Below are 16,660 nucleotides of genomic sequence, written 5' to 3' on the forward strand. Positions count from 1 at the left end.
AGTTGTCCTCCCTTTAGTGCGGGCCACCTGTCGTGTCCCGGAAGACGCCGGACCATTCACAAAGCACAGTGCTTCTCACGCATGTGCAGTGGACACCCGGCTGTCACAGGAGATGACCAGAGACTACAGACACAGTACAAGGATGACCAGAGACTGCGGACAGTACAGGGATGACCAGAGACTGCGGACAGTACAGGGATGACCAGAGACTGCGGACAGTACAGGGATGACCAGAGACTGCGGACAGTACAGGGATGACCAGAGACTGCGGACAGAGCACAGATGACCGGAATTGTCCTCTCTTTAGTGTAAGCACCCGGCTGTGCCAGGTGCCCACTGCACATGCGTGAGAAGCGCTGCACTTTGTGAATGGCCCGGCATCTTATGGAGCGAAAAATACGGTAGTTTTGGAAAATGAAGAACAAAGTAGGTAAAGAATAAATCCACATAGTGCCCTTAGTTGCATGTTGAACTTTATGAATCAGAATGTGTGTTTTTCTGGTAAGCAGGGTTAAATTCCACTTTAATATATGGCCTTTTTGTCAACAGGAATAGAATCATTTTCAAACAGGAAAGACAGAAACAGAAAGTATGTGATTTTAAAGATGTACAAATATGTATCCTAAATAATTTCTATCTGCATAATGGTATATTGTTCTGTTAAAAAATTTAAGCAAAGCAGACCTTTCCATCCTTTCACTAAAATTCACATCAGCATGCAGAGCTGCATCTGATGTGAAATCATCACTTTGCTTCTTAAAAACGATTTTTCTTTTCTTTTTTTTTTTACATTGCGTTTCTACTTCCTTTTCTAATGGTTCATCTGAGGCACTAGTAATGTAGGCAGGACCGCACAGATGCTCCCTGCAAAGATAACCTCACCAGTGCCTTCGAGGAGATCACTTTCCTAAACTGCAAGATCTCCCAGTATTGTTATATTGCACATATGCTAAATGAAGCGCATGATGTCATGCACTTCATATCGCACATGTGCCCAACAACATTACTCTCAAGGTGAGACTTTTTTTTTTTTTTAATGGATGAATGTAATGTCGTATGGCAAAATTGCAACACGAGGTACATGACATCATGCACTCCATCTTGCACATGTGCAACTTAATGTGTTACGCTGTGGCACATATATCATTGATGGCCAGCACAGGGACCAAGAAAGAAGTCGATGGCATTGGCAGCATAAAGGTGACTGAAAATGCCAAAAATGAACAAAAGACGCAGTGGTCTGAATACGAGGTGCCAGATCTTGAATTATACAATCTGCTACCAATTGAATATATTTTGTGGAAACTGAATAATGATGAAAAACTCCCCAAGAATAGTGCTGCGCTGCGCTGCCCACCAGTGACTTAAAAAATAAACTAATAAACCAAGGGCTGAGCTGAAGCATGAAGTGTGAAAACCAAGAAAAACAGTATTAAATGATTATGATTGTAAAACAAATGCCTGGCTGAGCAATCAGCCCCCCAAGGGAATACATAGGCGGGAATCAAGTAAATGTTCAACTGGGCTAGATATCCATATATACATGTTACAACCAAATATGTAAAAGCCTATAAACGTAAATATACGTCACCGTTTGTCACTCGCTTCCTATCCCTGAAGAAGTCACGTGACTTGTGGCGTAACACGTAGGATGGAAGCTTGTGACATATTTTCTGGTGCGTGTGGGAACCGCCATCTGTATTCACCCTGCTTTTCCCTTAAATGCTTGTAATAGGTTCTGTGAACTGTGGTATTGTCCCTTACCTGTCTGGTGTGTTCCTTGAAAAACAACAAAAAAATCAGAATGCGCTTATATCATATATCGTGAAGAAATGTGCAAAAGCTATAAATATATATTGTAAAAAAGAGAAACCCCAGTGAATCTCTTCATAAATTATTCATATACAAAAGTCCAACATCCCAAATTATTTCTTCTTAAACCAAATAAATCCACCGTGCTCAATCCACCACCAGATGAATGGAATAAACTCACCAGAGCTAGATGCTGATCAAATTATAAATCAGCACAAGCGTATTTGCTCTGGGAGCGATGAGAAAATCCAAGGAAGCACCCTTCTGTAATTAGAAATCCAGACACCAGGAGCAATGCTCTGCAACCACTCTACGATAGGGCCAGGACTTTTTATACAGCGATCATCCTCCAAATAAATGGTAGTATCACTCCGAAATAAAGGAAAGGCATGATGGTGCAGTACGTAAAAACTATGTATGTTTATTTAAAAATTCATATTACTCACAAAGCAAGTGTCCACCTGACACTGGTATAACAAGCGGTAGAAATATAAGAAGCATATAGCGAACGAACTCCGTTCACCGCGGACACCTCGCCGACAGTTGCCGGGAACGTCCTGACGTCATCCAATAGGCTCCGCCCTACGCGTTTCGTCACACTGACGTTCTCACGGAGAAGAAATAATTTGGGATGTTGGACTTTTGTATATGAATAATTTATGAAGAGATTCACTGGGGTTTCTCTTTTTTACAATATATATTTATAGCTTTTGCACATTTCTTCACGATATATGATATAAGCGCATTCTGATTTTTTTGTTGTTTTTTAATTTTCACCAATATTTTGGGTTAGAAGTTTGCAGCTTTTTTATAGAATTATTATTGTTGATTGGCGCTTTCTGTTTGTTATTTTTTGGTGTGTTCCTTGGCCTTCATTATGCTCTTTGTTCACTAATGTTCTCATCTCTGAGGGCTTCACAGAACAGCTGTATTTATACTGAGATTAAATTACACACAGGTGGACTCTATTTACTAATTAGGTGACTTCCGAAAGCAGTTGGTTCCACTAGATTTTAGTTAGGGGTATCAGAGTAAAGGGGGCTGAATACCAATGCACCCCACACTTTTCACATATTTATTTGGAAAAAAAATTTGAAAACCATTTTCCTTCCACTTCGCAATTATGTGCCAATTTGTGTTGGTCTATCACATAAAATTCAGTAGAGCTGCTTATCTTTTTTTTTATTACGTACTTTTTGTGAATATCTAGCCCAGTTGAACATTTACTTGATTCTCTCCTATTTATTCCCTTGGGGGCTGATTGCTCAGCCAGGCATTTGTTTTACAATCATTTAAAACTGTTATACAGTGAGGAAATAAGTATTTGATCCCCTGCTGATTTTGAATGTTTGCCCCCTCATAAAGAAATGATCAGTCTAAAAATGGTAGGTGTATTGTAACACTGAGAAACAGAATAGCAACCAAAAATTCAAAAGAAATGCATGTCTAACAAATTATGCACTAATTTGCATGTTCATGAGGGAAATAAGTATTTGATCCCCTTCACAAAACATGACTTAGTACTTGGTGGCAAATCCCTTGTTGGCAATCAGAGGTCAGACGTTTCCTGTAGTTGGCCACCAGGTTTGCACACATCTCAGGAGGGATTTTGGCCCACTCCTCTTGGTAGATCCTTTCCACGTCATTAAGGTTTGGTGGCTGACGTTTGGCAACTCGAACTTTCAGCTCCCTCCACAGATTTTCAATCAGAATAAGGTCTGGAGACTGGCTAGGCCACTCCAGGACCTTAATGTGCTTCTTGAGCCACTCCTTTGTTGCCTTGGCCATGTGTTTTGGGTCATTGTCATGCTGGAACACTCATCCACGACCCATTTTCAATGCCCTGGCTGAGGGAAGAAGGTTCTCACCGAAGATTTGATGGTACATTGCCTCGTCCATCGTCCCTTTGATACGGTGCAGTTGTCCAGTCCCCTTAGCAGAAAAACACCCCCAAAGCAGAATGTTTCCACCACCATGTTTGACAGTTGGGATGGTGTTTTTGGCGTCATAGGCAGCATTCCTCCTCTAAACTTGGCGAGTTGAATTGATGCCAAAGAGCTCGATTTTGGTCTCATCTGACCACCCACTTTCGACCAGTCCTCCTCTGCATCATTCAGATATTCAGTGGCAAACTTCAGACGGGCCTGGACGTGCTTTCTTGAGCAGAGGGACCTTGCTGGCACTGCAGGATTTCAATCCTTGTCAGCATAGTGTTACCAATTGTTTTCTTGGTGACTGTGGTCCCAGCTGCCTGGAGATCATTGACAAGATCCTCACGTGTAGTTCTGGGATGAATCCTCACTGTTCTCATGATCATTGACACTCCATGAGGTGAGATATTGCATAGTGCACCGGACCTAGGGAGACTGACAGTTGTTTTGTGTTTCTTCCATTTGCGAATGATTGCAGCGTTTTCACCTTCTCACCAAGCTGCTTGCCGATAGTTTTGTAGCCCAGTCCAGCCTTGTGTAGGTGTACAGTCTTGTCCCTGACATCCTTGGACAGCTCTTTGGTCTTTGCCATGGTGGAGAGTTTGGAATCTGATTGTTTGATTGCTCCCGTGGACAGGTGTCTTTTTATACAGGTAATAAAATGAGTTTATCAGCTTCCCCTTTAAGTTGCTCCTTCTAATCTCAGCTTGTTACCTGTATGAAAGACACCTGGTAGCCAGAAATCCTACTGAATGATAGGGGATCAAATACTTATTTCCCTCTTGAACATGCAAATCAGTGCATAATTTGTTAGACATGTTTTTCTTTTTGAATTTTTGGTTGCTATTCTGTCACTGTGTTATACACCTACCATTCGATTTTTAGACTGATCATTTCTTTGTGAATGGGCAAACATTCAAAATCAGCAGTGGAGCAAATACTTATTTCCTTCACTTTTAGGTCTAGGCACATAAGATCAAATATGCTCATAAAACCAAACAATCAGATTGCTCGACACTTTGGTCAGTGGGAAAAGGTGTATATTAGGGAAGGGTTTTTTTGGTTGAGTCCTGTCTGGAGAAAGGACACAGGAGAAAGTGGTGTCAGGAGAAAGAGTGACAGGAGAAAGTGGGTCCTATGAGGGGTTCTGATGATTGCATAAGTATTCTGGGTACCCTGTCATCTGCCTTGTCTGTACCTCTGTTGTATGTATTGTCACTGAACTGATTAAATGCATCTCTCTGGAAAAGAACTGTTGGACTAGTTGCTGCGGGAAAATACATTTATAAATACACTGGTCATCCGTTTTGTTTTATGAATTCTGAGCCCATTAAATCTCTCTGAAAAAGAAATGCTATAGTTGTCTGATTAATATAAGACAACAATTAAACCACAACTACCAAGGCTACCTCCCCAAAACCCTTATACATTAAAACATAAATGATAAATAATATGCATATACCTGAGCTGTGTCATTACAGTACCCGACTAAATGCATCAGAATACAAATACATACAAGAATATATACTGACTAAAACACTCAACTATTGCTAATAAAACAATTTATTAACAAAAAATAAAAAAATATTTTTGTGTTGTGTGCTATGTCTGTCTCCTAGTCATCTTATTCCAGATATTCCTTGATTGTCTGCTTGCTTTGCAGCTTCTCCACTGCTGTTTACTTTCAGTTTCTAAGCACTGCATATCCCATGGTACCTATCTGCCTGCAAGCAGTGATTTCGGTACTGAATGTACCTCCTGAAACTTCTTCTCTCCGCACCTCTAAGAGAAATGCCAATACCATTTCTATGCTGATGACACACAAATCTATCTCTGCTCCTCAGCTCACCCTATCAGTTTCCTCATGTATTACCGGTTTACTGACAGACATATCAGACTGGATGTCACACCACTTCTTCAAACTCAATCTACCCAAATCTGAGCTCATAATATTTCCTCCCCCACGTGCCTCTTCCCCTGATTTCTCGGTCAGGATCAATAGCACCACTATCAACCCATCCCTGCATGCCAGGGTGCTAAGGGTAACCCTGGATTCTGAACTATCCTTTCAGGCCCACATCCAATCCCTGTCCAAATCATGCAGCCTCAACTTCCGCAACATCTCCAGAATACGCCCCTTTTTAACCAATGATACCACAAAGCTCCTAATTCATTCCCTGGATATCTCTCGCCTCGACTACTGCAACTCCCTCCTCATTGGCTTACCTCCAGTTCATCATGAATACTGCTGCCAGGCTCATTTACCTTACTAACCATTTAGTGTTTGCTACCCCTCTCTGCCAATTGCTCCACTGGCTTCCACTCTCCCAACGAATAAAATTCAAAATACAAACAACTTGCATAACTCTCCACAACTCTGTCCCCAGCTACATCACCAATCTGGTCTCAAAATATCAACCAAACCACTCTCTTTGATCCTCCCAAGACCTTCTACTCTCTAGTTCCCGTGTCAGCTCTCATACTCTCCTCCAGGACTTCTTCCGAGCTTCTCCAATCCTATGGAACTCCCTACCCCAGTCTGTCCAGCTATCTCCTAATTATCCACCTTTAGATAATCCCTGAAAACCTTTCTCTTTAAAGAAGCCTATCCTGCTTCTACCTAGTAAGCTGCCTTTTATTTCCTCCATCAGCTCATCCCCCCACAGCTATTACCTTTTGTATTACTCAACCCTTCCCCCTAGATTAACGAGCAGGGCCCTCTGTTTACTCTTGTACCAAATTGTATTGTAACTATAATGTCTACATTCATTTTGTAAAGCGCTGCACAAACTGTTGGCGCTATATAAATCCTGTATAATAATAATAACTGTTATTCAGAAGGCAGGCTCTGTGAATTCTGTAACGTGGTAGTGTGTATTCACATGGCTTAGTAAATACATGTTTCTGATTTCAAGTACTGTAAATGTGCAGGGTTCTTCACAAGGTAAGTTTACAAACTTCAAGGTTGTTCATATTAATCGGACTTGGCCAGAAACAACTGAAGTGCAAATAATAATTGTAATTTTTTACCATAAATACTGTTAATGTCATTTCAAACATCATTTGATTCTTTTAAACTGTTATTTCACTAATTTAATAGCGGCTGAGTAACATTTAAAAAAACAATGCACGAACAGTATATTAAGAGCTAATTACTAACATTAACTGATAAATTGCATATGGAAAATATAACTTTTTTTTTTTAATATATACACCAAAATATATAAACTACTACAATTGTAATGACATATTCTATACTTAGGAATTCTTTGAAAAAATGAAGCTGAAATCAAAACTGAAACTGTTAGACTCTACATCTCCCAGGAAGCCAACCATCAGTGTAGATCTACTAAACCTTAATGTTGTTAAGGAAATATCCATCAAGAAAGAAATGGGTAAGCTAAGACTATATATTTCTGTAAAAACGTATTAACGGTTATTTTACGAAATGATTGTTGCAGGAGGTGTTGGGTGAATAACTTAGAGTGAATGTTGCTAAACCAAATGTGTGGATTCAATTCACACATGTGCGGTGCAAATTGAATCTCTATTTTCACAGCTAATTGACAAAGTAGTTGTTCAGCAGTTCAAGTCAGATTTAGATCAGGTTCAGGACATGTTTTGATCAGGACTAGATCAGGATTGTATCTGGTTCACAACTGATGACGTGTGATTCAGAAGTGTTCCCATAGAAGTCAATTAGCCTGAATTCACAGCTGAGCCAAACCGCACTGCTCAGAGAACTGACAGGACTCTTTTTTTTTTTTTTTTTTTTTCTTCAGTTTGCACTGAATCCGCACTCCGGTTGCGCCACATATGTGAACAGGCACAATAGAAACCAGTGTTATTTCACGTCTTGCGAATTAGAGATTTAACTTCTGTAAGCAAACACTTGTTTTTTTTCCTGTCTCACATAGTTTGCACTGGGCAGTATGACTACCAGGCATTCCACATATACACACACACACACACACACACACACACACACACACACTATATTGCCAAAAGTATTGATACTCCTGCCTTTACACGCACATGAGCTTTAATGGCATCCCAGTCTTAGTCCATAGAGTTCAATATTGAGTTGGCCCACCCTTTGCAGCTATAGCAGCTTCAACTCTTCTGGGAAGGCTGTCCACAAGGTGTTTCTAAGGGAATGTTTATCCATTCTTCCAGAAGTGTATTTGTGAGGTCAGGCACTGATGTCGGCTGTGAAGTATATATACTTGTCATCTACCACGCATGTCTCCTTTGAAAGGCGCATCACTACAATTTGTGAATTGCTCTTCTAATGGGGACTTCATTCGTTCTACCCTGCAATATGGAACTGATATAGTTATTTTGGAATGATACTTATTTCAATGTTTGGTTCACTATGTTTCCCCACCTTAGGGGTTTAGTACGGGACCTGTGGAGTGTGGTGCTTTGTTTTGTATGTATTTAAAGATGATTCATTGACGTTGCTCATTGAATAACCTTTTTACCATCAGCTTGTGTGTGATACACACACACACACACACACACACACACACACACACACACACACACACACACACACATATATTATATTATATATATATATGTAAAACCCATGAGTCCTGGTTGAATCCATTACCAATGTCTTCAGTTTGGTATGCATATAGGCGTTTGATTGGGGAGTCCCGGACTAATTCTTTTGAGACCTGGAGGCCCTCTTTTTCTGGAAGATTTGGCTCTAAACCCTGCGACTTGCCCGCAGCAGGGGTACATGTAAAAAAAACCCTGTTGCCTGGCACCTGGAAATGCATGTCCGGGGTGTCAGATGATAGGAATCGCACATCCCTGAATATGAAAATATATATATATATATATATATATATATATAATACTGTCAGGGATCTCCTCGATCCCTGCCGCGATGGTCCCGGCGCAGGCGCAGTGCACCGCCCTGTGCAGGGACACGGGCACTATGTCTGGGCCGGCCGCGGCGTTCGAGTTCGCGCATGCGCAGTAGAAGCTGGGCACCAATGGCAGCGCAGGGCGGGATATTTAAATGGCCCTGAGCTGTCATTCAGTGCCTTCTGGTCTTTCCTGCATCCTGTGATTCTGCGAACCTGTACCCTGTAAGTTATTGACCCGGATTGTACCTGACCTTGCTGTTTTCTCCTATTCTGACCCTTGCTTTGCCTGACCTCTCTCCTGGATGCCCCCTATTGGATTTGACCTGCTGTTGCTGACCTGGCGTGTGACCCGACCATTCTATGCCCGCTGCCGTGTACCTTGCCGTCCTCTCTGTTACCGACCCGGCCCGTCTGACCTTGCTCATCCATCCATCCCTTGCAGTGGGGTCTTCTGACCTCCTCATATCAGACTCTTTCCCGTGGGAGCCCTTGGCGTATACCACTACCACTGACGGACGCACCCAGTAGCCACGACCTGGTCTCAGGGGGCTCCAAGTCCATCCCCACCATCAGGGGCCCTGGTGAACAAGCACCCTGGGACTTAGACTCCGTGCGCTGGGGACGCCTATTCAGTGGAGTGCTAGTGGTACCGCCAGGCGGTCCCTTACATATACATATACAGTAATACCTCGGTTTACGAATTTAATCCATTCTGCAGGACTTTTCGTATAGCGAAAAATTCGTAAACCGAAATGCCATTTCCCATAGGAATACATTGAAAACCAATTAATCCATTCCGGAGGTCAGAAAAAAGTAAATGCTACTAAAGTAATGCATGAGTTATTTTATCAAGTCATGCGGTATTTTAATAGGGACAACCATGTGTTAAAGTTTCAGCTGTCAGTGGGGTTTCCCACTGACCGCTGGATGTAAAAGTATTGACGGCAATTAAAATAAAAAAAGTATGTAAAAAATTGTGCGGGGTCCCCCCTTCCATCCATACCAAGCCCTTCAGGTCTGGTACAGATTGTTAGGGGAACTCCCATGTCAAAATAAAAAAAAAAAGTGGCGTGGGGGTCCCCCCCAAAATCCATACCAGTCCCTTATCCAAGCATGCAGCCTAGCAGGTCAGGAAAGGGGTGGATGAGCGAGCGCCCCCCCCCCGAACCATATAAGGCCACATGCCCTCAACATGGGGGTGCTTTGGGGCAGGGGGGCTTCCCCTCCCCAAAGCACCTTGTCCCCATGCTGATTGGGACAAGGGCCTTGTCAGGAATGGACTTGCCAGTGGTGGTGGGGCTCACCTGCCTTGTGGGCTGCAGTACCAGGGCTGGCCAGCGGGTGCTCTCAGCAACCAGAGGCTCACTCCTGTAATGAGCCATCACCTGAGGCTGATTACAGCAGGTGTATTTAAGGAATGGCCAGGCCTGTGATCAGGGCCTTGGTGTATGTTTCCCATGAGCCCCTGTACCTGCATCCTGTATGCCTCCTGCCTGATCCTGATTCTGCTTTAATCCTGACTCTGCATGAACTCTGCCTGTCCTGACCTCGGCTATTCCTGACTACGCTTCCGCCTGCTCCTTGTACCTTGCCTACCCGTTTGCTACCGACCCGGCCTGCCCGACTACGCTTAGTATTCTTGTTGTTATCTGTTCTAGGTTTGGTTGCACTGTGTTTATATTTAGTCTTGCACTGCGTTTTATGTACTGTTTAGTCTTTAATAAATTGTATTGTTTATACTATACCTGGAGCCTGTGTTTCCCTGTGTCAGTCCACACATTTCTGGTCATACCTGGATCCTTAACAGAACACAAAGGCCATTCCTGACCAGAAGTGGCTGCACAGGGAAGCCATCTTGCTTATTGTTGCTGGGAAGGATGCATCTTGATGAGGTGGTGTATTTGTCTCTGCTAGTCTTTGATGACAGAGATTATGCTTATCAGACTCTGAAGGAGTATACCAGGGATCAACTACTAGAATTTATAAGGATCGCTGATTGCCTAGTAGATCAGGGCACAGAGTTCTCTAAGGTGCAACCATTGATTCAGGTTTGTGCAGAGTTGGCTTCATCTGGTACCCCCGAATGCAAGGATGAATTTTTGCCGCCATTTAGTGCCGACCAGGTAGAGTCCCTGGTGTGGTTATTGGAGGATGATGTGGATTACTTCTTGGAGCATTATTCTGCATGTTCACAACAGGTGCTAAGAGATTGTATAAACGCAATGCAGTCTTTGACCAGACAGGCTTTGTCTAAGCTGAGCTTTGTTCAACCCATACTGCAGACATGGTCAGACTTGTTGCACCCAGCCTCAGTCAGCTTGCAACGTCATTCCTCTGCTCAAGGCACTCTTCCTGCATCCCCCACAGCACCCCCAGTGACGGCCCAGTATACTCTGCTAACTACCACATATCAGTCCCCTGCTCCCACTCGCTGCACCTATCCTATCTTTAACCTGTAAAGAAGTCCTCTGTAGCAACTGCTCCCTCCTTTGTTCCATCCCTCAGCTCTTCTCTGCCTACAGCTGCTCTATCCACTTACAAACCTGCGCTTACTTCCTGCGCTCCAGTAACTAAAACCAGAAAAAAGCGAAAATTCTTTCCAACCAATACCATCCTGCCAGTATCCAAACCGGTCAGCCTGCCGTCTGAGAACCCGCCTTCCGTGGTTCAGCCTGATGCCTGATGACCCAGTGTACCCTACCCAGCTTGATGTGTCTACCCAGCCTGATGGTCCTATTATGCCAGATGACGCGGTGCCCACTGTCGAGCCAGATGACCCGATGCCTGGTGACCCGGTGCCCGCTGTCGTGCCTGGTGACCCGGTGCCTGCTGTCGTGCCTGGTGACCCGGTGCCCGCTGTTGTGCCTGGTGACCCGGTGCCCGCTGTCGTGCCTGGGGACCCGATGCCCGCTGTCGTGCCTGGGGACCCGATGCCTGATGACCCAGTGCCCGCTGTCTTGCCAGATGATTTGGCGCCCGCTGTCATGCCAGTTGACTCTGAGCCCGCTGTCGTGCCTGGTGACTCGGTGTCCGCTGTCTTGCCAGATGACTCGGAGCCCGCTGTCCTGCCAGTTGACTCGGTGCCCGCTGTAGTGTCAGTTGACCCGGAGCCCGCTGTCGTGCCAGATGACTCGGTGCCCACGGTCTTGCCAGATGACTCTGTGCCCACGGTCTTGCCGGATGACTCGGTGCCCGCTGTCTTGCCGGATGACTCGGTGCCCGCTGTCTTGCCGGATGACTCTGTGCCCGCTGTCTTGCCAGATGACTCGGTGCCCGCTGTCGTGCCAGCTGACTCGGTGCCCGCTGTCGAGCTTGGTGACCCAGTGCCCGCGGTTCTGCTAGATGACTCGGTGCCCGCTGTCGAGCTTAGTGACCCAGTGCCCGCGGTTCTGCTAGATGGTTCGGTGCCCACTGTCGTGCCTGATGGCCCGGTGCCCGCTGCTCCGCCTGATGGCCCGGTGCCCGCTGCTCCGCCTGATGGCCTGGTGCCCGCTGCTCCGCCTGGTGCCCGCTGCTCCGCCTGATGGCCTGGTGCCCGCTGCTCTGCCTGATGGCCCAGTACCCGCTGCCTTGCCCGCTGCTCCGCCTGATGGCCCGGTGCCCGCTGCTCCGCCTGATGGCCCGGTGCCCGCTGCTCCGCCTGATGGCCCGGTGCCCGCTGCCTTACTTGCTGCTCCGCCTGATGGCCCGGTGCCCGCTGCTCCGCCTGATGGCCCGGTGCCCGCTGCTCCTCCTGTTGGCCCGGTGCCCGCTGCTCCTCCTGTTGGCCCGATGCCCGCTGCTCCTCCTGTTGGCCCGGTGCCCGCTGCTCCTCCTGATGGCCCGGTGCCCGCTGCCTTGCCTGCTGCCCAGCCTCACGTGCCTCTGCCTGCTGCCCAGCCTCACGTGCCTCTGCCTGCTGCCCAGCCTCACGTGCCTCTGCCTGCTGCCCAGGCTCACGTGCCTCTGCCTGCTGTCCCGCCTGACGTGCCTCTGTCTGCTGCCCAGCCTGACGTGCCTCTGCCTGCTGTCCCGCCTGACGTGCCGCTGCCTGCTGCCCAGCCTGACATGCCTCTGCCTGCTGTCCCGCCTGACGTGCCTCTGCCTGCTGTCCCGCCTGACGTGCCTCTGCCTGCTGTCCCGCCTGACGTGCCTCTGCCTGCTGTCCCGCCTGACGTGCCTCTGCCTGCTGTCCCGCCTGACGTGCCTCTGCCTGCTGTCCCGCCTGACGTGCCTCTGCCTGCTGTCCCGCCTGACGTGCCTCTGCCTGCTGTCCCGCCTGACGTGCCTCTGCCTGCTGTCCCGCCTGACGTGCCTCTGCCTGCTGCCCAGCCTGACGTGCCTCTGCCTGCTGCCCAGCCTGATGTACCAGCTCCTGATGCCCAGCCTGCTTCTGGAAATCCTGTGTCCAGCAATCTGCCTTCCTGCAGTCTCCTACAAAAAGATAGGCCTATCAGCAGGAGACCCAGCCAATCGCTTGATTCCGGCAGTGGGATGTCCAGCCAGTTGCCGGACCCAGGCGGTGGAACATTTGGGCCATTACGGACTGTTTGGAGCGTCCTGAGGCCGCTCCTTGGGGGGGGGGTACTGTCAGGAATGGACTTGCCAGTGGTGGTGGGGCTCACCTGCCTTGTGGGCTGCAGTACCAGGGCTGGCCAGCGGGTGCTCTCAGCAACCAGAGGCTCACTCCTGTAATGAGCCATCACCTGAGGCTGATTACAGCAGGTGTATTTAAGGAATGGCCAGGCCTGTGATCAGGGCCTTGGTGTATGTTTCCCATGAGCCCCTGTACCTGCATCCTGTATGCCTCCTGCCTGATCCTGATTCTGCTTTAATCCTGACTCTGCATGAACTCTGCCTGTCCTCGGCTATTCCTGACTACGCTTCCGCCTGCTCCTTGTACCTTGCCTACCTGTTTGCTATGACCCGGCCTGCCCGACTACGCTTAGTATTGTTCTTATTGTTATCTGTTGGAGGTTTGGTTGCACTGTGTTTATGTACTGTTTAGTCTTTAATAAATTGTATTGTTTATACTATACCTGGAGCCTGTGTTTCCCTGTGTCAGTCCACACATTTCTGGTCATACCCGGATCCCTAACAGGCCTCTTCCCCACAACCCTGGCCAGTGGTTGTGGGGGTCTGCGGGCAGGGGGCTTATTGAAATCTGGAAGCCCCCTTTAACAAGGTTGCCCCCAGATCCCAGCCCCCCCATGTGAATGAGTATGGGGTACATGGTCCTGATACTGATTCACAAAAAACAAAGTGTAGTGTGAAAAAAGACAGGACACGGTCTTTGACAAGCCCTTTATTAAAAGAAAAAAAAAGAATGTCCCCCGCAGTAGATCCAACATCAGTTACGATGTCCGCCGCCACCGCCGACCCAAAAAAAAAAAAAAAAAAAAAGTTCCGTTCCCGACAATGACTTCCAGCCCTCTGCCTCTGAGCTGGCTTGACAGTTCTTAAATATGTAAGGAGCGGGGCCACCCTGGGACATCACCCGAGTGACCCCGCCCCATGTGACTTCATTGATGTCACATGGGGTGGAGTCACATGTGTGATGTCCCCAGGTGGCATGAGGACAAGGTGCTTTGGGAGGAGCCCCCCTGCCCCAAAGCACCCCCCCGGTATGGTTTGGGGGGGTGCGCTCGCTCGTCCCCCCACCCCCCCTTTCCTGACCTGCCGGACTGCATGCTCAGATAAGGGTCTGGTATGGATTTTGGGGGGGACCCCTACGCCATTTTGTTTTTAATTTTGGCATGGGAGTTCCCCTCAAAATCCATACCAGACCCGAAGGGCTTGGTATGGATGGGAGGGGGGACCCCACGCCTTTTTTTATTTATTATGGTGCTGGTTTTGAAATGTAATTACCGCTTCTTTTTTCTTCACTATAGCTCAGAAATTCAGCTGTCACTTCCCCCCAGCTAAAAGAGAGAGAGTTTTCTTTTAGTTTATTTCCCCAAGTTAAAAGAAACCATATTTCCTTTTAGTTCCTTAAAAGAAACCGTTTCCTTTAACTCCGGGAAAAGTGACAGCTAATCCTGTGAGCTATAGTGAAGAAAAAAAAAAAAAGCCCACAATTGCATTAAAAAAATCAGCATCAACATACATTTCGTATTGCGAAAAAAATTAAAAGATTCGTAAACCGAGGCATTATTTTCAATGGATTTTCATTCGTAAACCGAAAATTACGTTAACTGAGGCATTCGTAAACCAAGGCACCACTGTGTGTGTGTGTGTGTGTGTGTATATATGTGTGTGTGTGTGTGTGTGTATATATATGTATATATATATATATATATTGTGACAGTAGGCAGGTGAAATCACCTGGTTGCGTCCTGGATGGACGATATATTTGTCCAAGGTTCAGGCTTTATGGGGATTTGTACCACTAGAGGGAAGTGCTGAGTCCTTCAGCACTGAGGTAATGAGCCCAGCTGAAGGTAGTGGGCTCATTAAACACCTCTATAAAACCTCCCAGAGTGCTTAGGGAGTTGCTCCACCCTGGAACCAGATCTGTGCCTGAACTGTCTGGGGAGCTGACCTGTTACCTGTGTGCAGAGAGACCAAAGCCTGTGTGGCTAGCCTCCAAGTACTAGCAACTAGGTATAGCAGCAGGCTGTACCTAGTGGGTAGCTAGGGAGAAGCTGTTGCTGCAGTAAGTAGCCAAGTTGGCCAGGATTTATTTTGATGTTTCTTTTTGTTTATCCTTTTTTCTGTAAATATTGTAAATAAATTGCACCTGTTTGTTTTCACCTCCACTATTGTTGTGCTGTGCCTATTTTTTTTGTGTTGTGCACCCATCCAGGGGGTCACACACACCCGCTGCCGAGCTAACCCTGTTACATATGGTGGAGGATGCGGGCAGTTGTGGTAACTAAAGGCCAGCATGGAGGAGATAATCAGACAGTTGGCTCTGGCAAATGCCAATCAACAACAGGCAAATGCAAGTTTCCAGCAGAGCATTGCAGCCCAGCAGAGGGCCTTGGAACAAGCAGAGGTCCGCCATAGGGAATTGCTGGTGCAACAGGACCAGAAACACCAGCAACAAATGGAGGCTGTTTTGAAGCAGCTCCAGCAGAAGCAGCAGACTGAGGCTGATTCTGGTAAAACACCATCATTTTCTGTGGGCCGTTTATTGCCAAAAATGACGGGAGAGGATGATCCGGAGGTGTTTCTAACCACCTTTGAAAGGACTGCTGAAAGGGAAAAGTGGCCTAAAGAACAGTGGGCTGGACTGATGGCCCCATTATTAACTGGAGAGTCGCAAAAAGCTTACTATGACCTAGAGCCGGACCAAGCCAAAAACTATGATGTGCTAAAAGTGGAAATTTTGGCCCGGTTGGGTGTTACCCTCGCTGTCCGTGCTCAGCGGGTACATAATTGGACTTTTCGGCTTGGGAAACCTCCCAGGTCACAGATGTATGATCTCATTCACCTGAGCAGGAAGTGGCTGCAGCCAGAGACTTTGACCGCCCCAAAAATTGTGGAACGTGTCGTCATGGATCGGTTCCTAAGGTCTCTGCCTACTACTATTCAAAAGTGGGTCAGCCATGGAGACCCAGAAACTGCAGACAAGCTGGTGGATCTAGTGGAGAGATACTTGGCTACTGAGAACCTGACCTCCTCTTCCAGAGACTCACGGACTTTCCACCCTAAGACCAGACCATCCCCAGCGGCGGGTAAGATGACTACAAGGGGTGAGGGTGGAGAGAGTGAGAGGGTGGGAGTATTACCCAATGTCTGGCAAGAGCGGCCAGGAAGGCCAAGGCTGCAAGAAGCGGTGAAAAAAATTGTCTGTTACCGCTGCCGGCAAGAGGGACACATTGCAGCTAATTGCCCAGTGGTGGATGAGCCTATGCAGTGTGACTTTCTGAGCAATAGACGTCAGTCGCTGTTTGCGACAGTGGTATGCACGGCCAGCCCGGGCACTGAGAAACATTTGTGCAAAATGACTGTTAATGGAAATAATATTGTGGGGTTGCTGGATTCAGGTAGCCTGGTAACCTTGATAAGAGAGGAGATGGTCACTACAAAGGTCTCTGGGCATAAAAAGGTGGC

The 16,660-nt window shown here is 46.9% G+C and overlaps 1 protein-coding gene across 1 annotated transcript in view; it reads left to right on the forward strand.

Moving 5' to 3' along the window:
* The first annotated feature begins 556 nt into the window (after nt 1-556).
* REDIC1 (regulator of DNA class I crossover intermediates 1) overlaps nt 557-16,660 on the forward strand; it is a 59,127-nt gene continuing 43,023 nt past the window's right edge. The window contains exons 1-2 of the mRNA XM_089686663.1: nt 557-589; nt 7,006-7,138. Of these exons, the coding sequence (XP_089542789.1) occupies nt 7,021-7,138 (118 nt within the window). The 5' untranslated portion in view covers nt 557-589; nt 7,006-7,020. The remainder of the gene's footprint in view (nt 590-7,005; nt 7,139-16,660) is intronic.

This window comes from Staurois parvus, unplaced genomic scaffold (assembly GCF_062004578.1).
Source record: "Staurois parvus isolate SC_StPar_1 unplaced genomic scaffold, SC_StPar_1.0 ptg000019l, whole genome shotgun sequence".
Lineage (NCBI taxonomy): Eukaryota > Metazoa > Chordata > Amphibia > Anura > Ranidae > Staurois > Staurois parvus.